This window comes from Schistocerca nitens, chromosome 5 (genome assembly GCF_023898315.1).
Source record: "Schistocerca nitens isolate TAMUIC-IGC-003100 chromosome 5, iqSchNite1.1, whole genome shotgun sequence".
In the NCBI taxonomy this organism is placed as follows: domain Eukaryota; kingdom Metazoa; phylum Arthropoda; class Insecta; order Orthoptera; family Acrididae; genus Schistocerca; species Schistocerca nitens.
In genome coordinates, this window is record NC_064618.1 from 436,407,516 (window position 1) to 436,419,777 (window position 12,262).

General features: G+C 40.3%; 1 protein-coding gene across 1 annotated transcript in view; it reads left to right on the plus strand.

The window, feature by feature from the left end:
• LOC126260508 (PHD finger protein rhinoceros) overlaps positions 1 to 12,262 on the plus strand; it is a 244,715-nt gene that overhangs the window by 72,779 nt on the left and 159,674 nt on the right. The window contains exons 7-8 of the mRNA XM_049957839.1: positions 7,271 to 7,419; positions 7,964 to 8,251. Coding sequence (XP_049813796.1) covers positions 7,271 to 7,419; positions 7,964 to 8,251 — 437 coding nt within the window. The remainder of the gene's footprint in view (positions 1 to 7,270; positions 7,420 to 7,963; positions 8,252 to 12,262) is intronic.

A 12,262-nucleotide genomic window follows, 5' to 3' on the forward strand; every position in this document is an offset into this window, starting at 1 on the left:
TGGATACTGCCCTCCAACACCAGCTTTAATGAACTACACAGATAAGAGTTATTGTCCTTTGCTCCTGTAAACCTTCTGGTCTCAGTCTCAGCTGTTCTCATCCAATCCAAGCTGTCAATTTTATTCTCTTAAGAGCAACATGTTTAGTTCTATCTGCAAGGAAGTCTTGAATCCATTCAAAAATCTGTTCCCTCTTCACTAAACAGCAGTGCAGGGCAAGTCAAGTAACTCAGCAGCAATTTAGGTGTTGTTGTCTCCTACACTATGGATGTCATGGAGGAGCAGAGGAAGCTGAATTTCACAAGATTTCTGTTTGTGGAATCCGTATTGATTTTTATAGAGGAAACATTCATTCTCCAAAAATTCCATAATCCTTGAGCATAAAACTTGTTACATATTTCTATTGCAAATTGATGTCAGCAGTATAGGTCTACAGTTATGTGAATCTGTCCTACAACCTTGCTTGAAAACGGGAATGACTTTATTTTTTTCCAGTTGCCAGCTACCCTTCGTTGCTCCAGCAACTGCTGCTAGAAGAGGAGCAAGTTGTTTCACATAATTTTTGTTGAATCTTATAGGTATCTGATCTGCTGATGATGCCATTCCACTACTAAGTGAATGTAGTTGCTTTTCTATTCCGTGACTGGTTATCTAAATATTGGCCGTTTCGACATTTGTACAGTGACAGAAAGCAGGGACTGTGTTACAATCTTATGTGTCGAACAATTTCAGAAGGCTGAATTCAGTATTTTGGCCTTCTCTCTGTTGTCTTCCTTTTTGGTGCCATTTTGGTCCCTGAGTGAATGAGTAGATGATTTCATACCATTTACTGATTTTACATAAGACCAAAATCTCTTAGGGTTTTTACCCAGGCCGAAATTCATCAGCAGAAACTTGCAGAGTTAAACAAGTAGAATAAAGGTCACTTATTGTAGCCGACCTACCAAACCTGCAAATATACTTCCAACTACACTCCTGGAAATTGAAATAAGAACACCGTGAATTCACTGTCCCAGGAAGGGGAAACTTTATTGACACATTCCTGGGGTCAGATACATCACATGATCACACTGACAGAACCACAGGCACATAGACACAGGCAACAGAGCGTGCACAATGTCGGCACTAGTACAGTGTATATCCACCTTTCGCAGCAATGCAGGCTGCTATTCTCCCATGGAGACGATCGTAGAGATGCTGGATGTAGTCCTGTGGAACGGCTTGCCATGCCATTTCCACCTGGCGCCTCAGTTGGACCAGCTTTCGTGCTGGACGTGCAGACCGCGTGAGACGACGCTTCATCCAGTCCCAAACATGCTCAATGGGGGACAGATCCGGAGATCTTGCTGGCCAGGGTAGTTGACTTACACCTTCTAGAGGACGTTGGGTGGCACGGGATACATGCGGACGTGCATTGTCCTGTTGGAACAGCAAGTTCCCTTGCCGGTCTAGGAATGGTAGAACGATGGGTTCGATGACGGTTTGGATGTACCGTGCACTATTCAGTGTCCCCTCGACGATCACCAGTGGTGTACGGCCAGTGTAGGAGATCGCTCCCCACACCATGATGCCGGGTGTTGGCCCTGTGTGCCTCGGTCGTATGCAGTCCTGATTGTGGCGCTCACCTGCACGGCGCCAAACACGCATACGACCATCATTAGCACCAAGGCAGAAGCGACTCTCATCGCTGAAGACGACACGTCTCCATTCGTCCCTCCATTCACGCCTGTCGCGACACCACTGGAGGCGGGCTGCACGATGTTGGGGCGTGAGCGGAAGACGGCCTAACGGTGTGCGGGACCGTAGCCCCGCTTCATGGAGACGGTTGCGAATGGTCCTCGCCGATACCCCAGGAGCAACAGTGTCCCTAATTTGCTGGGAAGTGGCGGTGCGGTCCCCTACGGCACTGCGTAGGATCCTACGGTCTTGGCGTGCATCCGTGCGTCGCTGCGGTCCGGTCCCAGGTCGACGGGCACGTGCACCTTCCGCCGACCACTGGCGACAACATCGATGTACTGTGGAGACCTCACGCCCCACGTGTTAAGCAATTCGGCGGTACGTCCACCCGGCCTCCCGCATGCCCACTATACGCCCTCGCCCAAAGTCCGTCAACTGCACATACGGTTCACGTCCACGCTGTCGCGGCATGCTACCAGTGTTAAAGACTGCGATGGAGCTCCGAATGCCACGGCAAACTGGCTGACACTGACGGCGGCGGTGCACAAATGCTGCGCAGCTAGCGCCATTCGACGGCCAACACCGCGGTTCCTGGTGTGTCCGCTGTGCCGTGCGTGTGATCATTGCTTGTACAGCACTCTCGCAGTGTCCGGAGCAAGTATGGTGGGTCTGTCACCGGTGTCAATGTGTTCTTTTTTCCATTTCCAGGAGTGTATATCAGATCAGTAATCACTCTGACTTGTAAGAACCCATATTCTATTACTACTCCAAGTTCCAGCACTCCAAAGTGGTGATCCATGCAACAGTTAATTGTGACTGTCACTATGATTATATGACCCATGTTAAACCAATTTGAAATCACTTACACAAACAAACATACAGTGCTACTATAACTTTTAACAATTAAATCATTATTTCCGATGGCCATCATATCTTTGTCTCATGGCCAGCTTCCTTGCATCTTTGCTCCTCGAACTACTATTGCTGTCAGCCACCCATTCTGGTATCACCTTTGCCGCTTGATTCTCTATTGGTGTTGGTCATTGCTTATGCACTGGTACTTAATACTACATTTTAAATAATCTTATTTAAGCAAATACTTATAACAATATATGATCAATACCCAACACATTTTGTCATAAATCAGTTTGCTGCATTAACAAGTACAGGTGATGAAACTACCTTGATGACAACTAAAACGTACCAAATTTTTCTTTAAACTGTCACACACACCGATGTTGGCAGGCATTTGTCTGCCTTTATACCAGTAAAGACACAACATTGGTTTCTGTGGTGACAGTCCACATTGCCTCTGTTGTTTTCACACTATATGGATACTTCCCTTGTTGCAAAGAAGCCCATTTCTTGACTTGAATTGTGTGATGTGGCTTTATGATCCTGCTCACCCAAGCAAACAGTGACTCTTGTTGGACACATGTTAAGCTTAGCCTTTGAAATCAGCATGTCACTGAGTACAGCCCTCTTGAATCCATGGATCTCATATTCTCATGGCAGTCATGGTATCCTGACCAACATGAGCTGCAGTAAACAATAATCTGCAGTGTCAGTATGCCACAATCCTATAGCTGTCGAATTTCAACATGTACCCTTACACGTTTCTCCTTCTTGCAAGATCCCAATTTTCTCACATAAAACCAACACTGAAATATGGTTCCTGAATGAGAAACCCATCTTTTGTTATGTATGTTATGTAGATGCTGTTATTCCTCCCTGTTTCTTGCACTTGTGCTAAAAGGCTAATTATTTGTGTGTCCATGCAGATCAAAAAATTCATTACTTTTGACATTTACTTCATGTCGCTTTCATGGTGTTGCAATTTTAGAGGCTAGCGTGTATCAACTGCATTTCAATTTCCAAAGAATGTGAAGGAATATAGACTTTGAACAGTGTCTCTTATTGTACATTCAGAACTTTTCTTCACTATACATGCTTCCAATCAATTTTTTATGATTAATTACATTACATAAATCAATCTGTAGACAAGATGAAAGAAACTTTTAGAAATAGATGTGTGTGGAACAGATGGGAAATATTAACTACTTGTAATGGTTTAAAAGAAAATGCCTTTTGCATGCTGCACCCAGACGCATTTTGCCTTATTTATAAGGCATCTTCAGTGGGTGTGGTGAAAGTTAGATGATTTTTTTTTTTTTTTCATTTGCAGGTAATAAGCTATAGGTTTAAAAAATGGAAGTTCTTATAATAAAATAGAAAAGTAATTACAGACCAACATCTAATTCATTATTTGCAAGCCAGACTGCTTCCTCTCATATGGAAAGCTGCTTTGAAACCTTGCAGTTTTTCTTGCGTTCATTCTGTTTTTGAAACATAGGACTGTAACTGCCATTACAGTGGGTACAATAGTAATCTAGTCACAAAATTAAACAACAAATATAGTCGATAAACACAATAGATACACAGCCACAAACAACACAATAAAACGTCACTCAGACAAGTACACACAATAGGACAATGATGACACAAAGAATACATGAAAACAAGAAAAAAGATTGAAGATGGTACACAGTGACATACAAGTACAAACTCACATATAAAATGACAAATATTTTCAAAAGGCAAGGCGTAAACATAGCATTCAAAACAGACAATTCAGTCCAAAATAACATTGAAAAAATAATAAAAGATGCAGACATACACCAGAAAGCAGGAATATACCAATTACAACACAACACATGCGATGGAAGTTACGTAGTACAAACTAGCAAATCATTTGATGTCCAGTACAAAGAATATATTAAAGTATGGAAATATCAGACAAGCCACACAAGTTCTGCAGAACATTTAAAAGACAATAACCACAAGCCTACTGCAAGAGGGAAAAATGAAAATAGTTGGAATAAATAATGAGAGACACCTCCTAAATGCACAATAAAAAACACACATATACCAAACAAAGGCTGAAAAGAAGCTATTACTAAATGACCAAATGAATATAACTGATTGATCATGCCTACAGATAATGAATTAGATTCTGATCTGTAAGTACTTTTCCATTTTATTATAAGAACTTCTAGGAACTGTTTTAAATCCATAACCTATGTTGCAAACAAAAAAGTCACGTAATATTTCAAGGCATCCATTGGACATGAATAATGAAAACCATGTCTGGGTGCACAAATAAAATAAAAAGTTTAATGTGTAGTGTGCAAATTTTTTTTTTTATTATTTGAAACTGCTGCAATTTATATACAGGGTGGTCCATTGATCATGACCGGGCCAAATATCTCACGAAGTAAGCATCAAACGAAAAAACTACAAAGAAGGAAATTTGTCTAGCTTGAAGGGGGAAACCAGATGGCACTATGGTTGGCCCGCAAGATGGCGCTGCCATAGGGCAAACGGACATTAGTTGCGTTTTTTTTTAAAAATAGGAATCCCCATTTTTATTACATATTCATGTAGTACGTAAAGAAATATGAATGTTTTAGTTGGTCCACTTTTTTTGCTTTGTGATAGATAGCGCTGTAATAGTCACAAACATGTGGCTCACAATTTTAGACGAACAGTCGGTAACAGGTATGTTCACGGAACATAGCTATGTTTGAACATTTTATTTTGGTTGTTCCAATGTGATACATGTACCTAATGCAATAAATGCTCAAAATGATGTCCGTCAACCTCAATGCATTTGGCAATATATGTAACGACATTCCTCTCAACAGCGAGTAGTTCACCTTCCGTAATGTTCGCACATGCATTGACAATGTGCTGACGCATGTTGTCAGGAATTGTCGGTGGATCACGATAGCAAATATCCTTCAACTTTCCCCACAGAAAGAAATTCGGGGACGTTATATCCGGTGAACGTGCAGGCCGTGGTATGGTGCTTCGACGACCAATCCACCTGTCATGAAATATGCTACTCAATACCGCTTCAACTGCATGCGAGCTATGTGCTGGACATGCATCACGGTGGAAGTACATTGCCATTCTGTCATCCAGTGAAACATCTTGTAGTAACATCGGTAGAACATTACGTAGGAAATCAGTATACATTGCACCATTTAGATTGCCACCGATAAAATGGGGGCCAGTTATTCTTCCTCCCATAATGCCACACCATACATTAACCCGTCAAGGTCACTGATGTTCCACTTGTCACAGTCATTGTGGATTTTCCATTGTCCAATAGTGCATATTATGCCGGTTTACGTTACCGCTGTTGGTGAATGACGCTTCGTCGCTAAATAGAATGCGTGCAAAAAATCTGTCATCGTCCCATAATTTCTCTTGTGCCCATTGGCAGAACTGTACACGACATTGAAAGTCGTCACCATCCAATTCCTGGTGCACAGAAATATGGTACAGGCACAATCGATGTTGATGTAGCATTCTCAACGCCAACGTTTTTGAGATTCCCGATTCTTGCACAATTTGTCTGCTACTGATGTGCGGATTAGACGTGACAGTAGCTAAAACACCTACTTGGGCACCATCATTTGTTGCAGGTCATGGCCGGCCGGAGTGGCCGAGCGGTTAAAGGCGCTACAGTCTGGAACCGCACGACCGCTACGGTCGCAGGTTCGAATCCTGCCTCGGGCATGGATGTGTGTGATGTCCTTAGGTTAGTTAGGTTTAAGTAGTTCTAAGTTCTAGGGGACTTATGACCACAGCAGTTGAGTCCCGTAGTGCTCAGAGCCATTTGAACCATTTTTTTGCAGGTCATGGTTGACGTTTCACATGTGGCTGAACACTTCCTGTTTCCTTACATAACGTAACTATCCGGCGAACGGTCCAGACACTTGGATGATGTCATCCAGGATATCGAGCAGTCTACATAGCACACGCCCGTTGGGCATTTTGATCACAATAGCCATACATCAACACAGTATCGAACTTTTCCGCAGTTGGCGAACGGTCCATTTTAACACGGGTAATGTATCACGAAGCAAATACCGTCTGCACTGGCGGAATGTTACGTGATACCACGTACTTACACGTTTGTGACTATTACAGCACTATCTATCACAAAGCAAAAAAGGGGTCCAACTAAAACATTCATATTTCTTTATGTACTAGATGAATATGCAATAAAAAATGGGGGTTCCTATTTAAAAAAATGCAGTTGATATACGTTTGAACTATGGCAACCCCATCTAGCGGACCAACCAGAGTGCCATCTGGTTTCCCCCTTCAAGCTAGACAAGTTTCGTTCTTTGTAGTTTTTTCGTTTGATGCTTATTTCGTGAGATATTTGGCCTGGTGACTATCAATGGACCACCCTGTATATAGCTGTTGCAAAAATGGCCACCACAAGATACTTGTCATTAATGGCTTGATCTATAAAGTTACACATACTTGATTTATATTACAGGTATAATAGCAGACATAAAAGTGAGAATAGTGTTCTGTATATGTACTAATATTCACAAAAGACTTTTTCTTTAGGGAAAAGGTTTTTAATGAAACAATATTCTACGGAACTGAACTGGCCAAAAGTATTCTGTGTTTGCCCACATTGCTTCTCTCCATTCTAAGCAAAATGCAGCACAAGAACGAGTGTAAATATGGATGTCAGTTTCTGTATTGATTTTATTGGTGCTTTTTACAGGCTTGCAACCAGTAACTGAAGATCAGTTGGAGCGAGTCATTGAAGAACTTGAAGTACGCTGCTGGGAAAAGATACAAACCATTGTTAAAACTGAGGAGGGCCTTGGTATAGAATATGACGAAAATGTCATCTGTGATGTTTGCAGATCGGTGAGTATAATTGTTTCAGTGTATTAATTGTTTGCAGTACATTGCAGAAAGTCTGGTACAACTCTGCCCATTTAGAGTTACAAGCCAGTTACTTTAAAATGAGAATCAATCTTTTTAATTTTCTTTTTGTGTAAAGTGTACAGGCTTGTTTACATCTTAGAGAAGCCATTCACTATTGTTGGCACCTGGAAAACAAACAAAATGTTTGAAATATGAATGTACATGTATTATATAGCAAAATATTGTAGATATTGGGGTACCAGTGGGGATATAGGCACTGAGTGGGTGATTAAGACATTATATATGTAAAATTTATTCTATGCAGGGAAATTATTTTTCTTTCCAAGAATTTGAGCACACTGAATGGGAGAGGAGAAGGAAATTTAAAATCACGATAATGCTCTGAGAAATGAAAGCATCTCTAAAGAAGTGGGACCAATTTCATCAGCCACACTACATTAGAATAGTAGGTCATGTTTGTAAATACTGTTTGATATTTATTGGAGACTGCAGGATAACCGGGAGAATGCCGTGCACTGTGCAGCCGGACTCGGAGGAAGGCAACGAGATGGTGTTCTGCGACATGTGCAACATCTGCGTTCACCAAGCGTGCTACGGCATCACAGCGATTCCTGCTGGCTCGTGGCTGTGTCGAACTTGTGCCCTGGGACTACGACCAGAGTGTGTACTGTGTCCTAATAAAGGTGGTGCTATGAAGTGTACACGTTCCGGTCAGAAGTGGGCACATGTATCCTGCGCCCTCTGGATTCCTGAAGTCAGCATTGGCTGCGTAGAGAAGATGGAACCAATCACTAAGATTTCCAGCATACCTGTAAGTAACACTCCAGTGGGTTGTTCTATTATTGTTTTTTCACTGAATATTTCCACTACCATTGTTACTAAATATTTCTGAATGCAGCGTGTTGAATTACCTGTGCTGCAGTGAAAATTTGTGGGTGGCACTTGAGACATCATTAGTATTGTAAACTTCACTTTAGGGCCAACAAACATGTTATGAAACAAAATTAGCATTCTGCCAAGCATGACTAATTCCTTCTGCGCACATATTACAATTACAGTAGTTGGTACAGTTCCAGTTAGTCTTATGTTGGTAGAAACAACGTGCACAGCAAACAGAACCATTATACAGGAATGTTATACCAGCATGTGGGCTGAAGATAACAGGCTCATCACTGTAGTCGCACAGTAAAGCAGAAAGCACAGCAGTCAATATCCATAACAGGTAATCAGCAGCATCGTATTTCACATCATGGAAGTAGAGTTAGTGAAGGAAAAACTGAGGAGCCAGTTGCCAGCCAGCCTTATATTGTTTATAATTCAGTAAACAAGAATAGGTTCAAGAGAATTCATTCAATTAGCACCTTTTTCCTCTTTTTCTCATCTTACATAGTATTTTAGCACTTTTCCCCTTTCTTTTTTCATCTGAAATTTACAACTAAAAATCCTTAACCATGGCTATTATCTATGCACTTTTGAACTCCTTCCTTAAGCCAATTGCCTTATCTCAGTTTTGTGTGTTCATGCATTACCTTGTCTCTGGTCCGTTCCTACTTGTGTCTGCAGTATCTTATACAAAATACTGCATGAAGTCAATTTCCATGATGCAATTAACTTCAATGTGTGAACAAGCTCGTATAAATTCGTAATAATTAAGAACTTCTGTCCCATTATTCCATCATTGTACTGCGTCATGTGACCAATGTATTTGTACAGGGTGACAATTATTGAACTACATGAAATAAAATAGTCATAACTTCTGAACGGTTTCTGTTAGGACATTCAAACTGCACGGTTGGCCATGGGGCATGATGGGAATTAGTATGCGCATGCACGGTTTGGTTAAGCAGCAAGCCCACTTTCATTTGGATGGGTTCGTCAATAAGCAAAGTTGGCACATGTGGAGGTCTGAGAACCCGGATTTTGCAATCGTGAAGTCTCTTCACCCTCAAAAGGTGACTGTATAGTGTGCAGTGTCCAGTCACAGAATAATTGGTGCAATATTCCTTGATGGCACAGTGACTAACGAACATTATGTGAAGGTTTTAGAAGACGATTTCATACCCATTATCCAAGGTGACCCTGATTTCGACAAGAAGTGGTTCACGCAAGACGGAGCTCCACCCTATCGAAGTAAGAGTGTGTTTGATGTCCTGGAGAAGCACTTTGGAGATTACATTCTGGCTCTGGGGTACCCAGAGGTCACTAGATGGGCTTCAAGTGGCCACCGTATTCTCCAGATCTAAACACTTGCGACTCTTTTGGTGGGGCTATATTAAAGACAAAGTGTACAGCTGTAACCCCAAAACCATTTCAGAGCTGAAAATAGCTGCTCAGAAGATCATCAACACCAGTTAATTTCCAACTGGATACTATTTGTAACAGCATTAGCTTTTAAGTCAACTGTGCTCGCCAACTGCTGAGTAATTTGCAATTTTATTAGTCACTGAGAACACACATCACTTAATGAACCCAATAATGACCTTCTTATGTAAAAAGTAGATTTGTAACAGGTGCAAGGGTTTACGGTGACTTGTGTTTAGGAGAAGGGTAGTCGAAAATCACATTGTCGTAGTCTTGAATTAGTCTATCCTTGTGTGAATGGCTGCACGTTTTCCCACTAATGCCACTGCTGGTTCCTTCTATTCTTCTCCAATTCAGCCAATGATCCTTTTCTAATTAACTTATTTTCTGCAGTAATTAGCTAATGCCACTGCTGGTTCCTTCTATTCTTCTCCAATTCAGCCAATGATCCTTTTCTAATTAACTTATTTTCTGCAGTAATTAGCTTATGTACACCCCTCTAGATGAATCAGAACAGTATTTCTATGACATAACAACTTGTTAAACTTAGAGTTAGAGATGTATTTGTAGAAGTGCAGTGCAATATAAATTGTTCAATAAAACTTGAAAATTAAATATATTACTCTGTGTTCATCATGCACAGTGACCGATAACACCCACTCATCAACTGAGACTTTTTTTGACAGATTATTATGCAGCTACATGAAAACTAGTCTCTGATATCTGATTCAGCAGCCCTGGTTTGACGAGTCTTTGCTCGCAATTTGTCACATATTCTTTGTTGGGCTTAGAGAGGAAAGGCAAGCTGTGGTTACTGCATGGTTCCCTCATCAGAATAATTCTAGTAACTTCTAGATTTCTTACCAAGTGCAAAATTCATTGAGATAGTCCATCATCTGGCATGAAGTTTTCTTTAAAAATGATTCCTGCTGTTGTGCATCCTAAACTAAACAACAACATAAGGGATCAGAGTTTCTTATCTAAATTATAGTTAGTTGTTCCAGAGAAAAAATTTCTGATAAAGAACTTGACGTGGAATATGTATTGTGTAAAAATGATTAATAACTTCTGTTCAAGAATGCCTGTGTGGTACATGATGAGTTGTTAAGGAGAAACAACTTCATTTGAAGACACTTCTGCTATCTATCATACACTTTATTTCTGTGGACAGATGGTCAAACAGTTTTGCAGCTGCATATTTCACCTGTTTCTGTGCCAATGTTTGTTAAATTTCATTAAAAGGTACAAATTCATTAAAAGGTAATGCATATCATTTTTTCCATCAAGTGTTGTACTTGTGAATATCTCTGTTACTCTCAAACTGAAATGAACTGTTGAGTGAATAAATGTTCTATCAGGTGTGGTTAATATTCCCACCTGCATAAAGATATGCCTGCAAGGTGTACATGTGTGCAGCCCACACATAATTCTTATTATTTTCTTTAGTACAATGACTAAATTTTGCCAGAACATTATCTAACAAGACATCAGTGAATGAAAATATTCATTATACATTCCCAAAGTTGGCAATTACTGCAGTGACTGAAGTAGCCAAATCTAAATGCTTTAGCAAGTGGTTTTTCCATATCCCCAAAGTTGGTGATTATATCTCAAAAATTTTCAATTATTGCAATAGCAAAAGTAACAAAACCTAAACTTTTAGCTGGTCCACTGTATGGTTTATTCCATATCCCCAAAATAGTTACTGCAATAGCAAAATTAGCCAAACCTAAATGTTTTAGCAGGTCTACTATATGGTTTTTCCACTCATAGTTTTCACTGTATGCACACTTAAGAACTCAGAATTTTCTACCTCTATGTATTATTTTGTTGGTATACTAGGTTAATAGGAGGTGAGAAGTTTTTTACTGTATGAAATTGGATGGTTGCGTGTTTTCAAACTTTAAAGTTATCTCATGTGTGCAAAATTATCCAATAAACTTCACAAAAACTTTCTTTAATACGTTCTCTGTCGATGCTTCTTTGTTCAGCTTCACAACAATGTTTATACGAGACTCATTTGGAAAGTAAATAACATTTTTTCTACTGTTCAAGTTTAGGCACTTGTCATGCAGTTCTACCTGCTTTTCTATGACAATTTGCATACCCAGTTGTCACCAAATTGTTGAACCACTGACCAACAGCTTCTTTAAGTTTGTCATCAATTCCATAGCATTACCCACTCAAAAAATCTTTCAGTTTGAGTTATAAATGATAATCACTTGAGGCTAAGTCTGAACTGTACGGTGAATGTTGAAATATTTCCCAGTGAAACCGCTGAAGCAAGTCCCGCTCCATGCGGGTGTACATTATCGTGGAGGAGGACGACTCCACTAGTTATCATTCGGCACCGCTTGTTTTTAATGATGCGGTGAAATTGTTGAAGCATCTGACAGTAGGCCACTACATTTCTAGGCATGTAGTTGATGAGCAGGATACCCTTACGATGCGAAAACATTATAGCCATAATTTTTCTGGTGCTTAAAATTTATTTTAATTTTTTTGGTTGAGTTAGGATTGC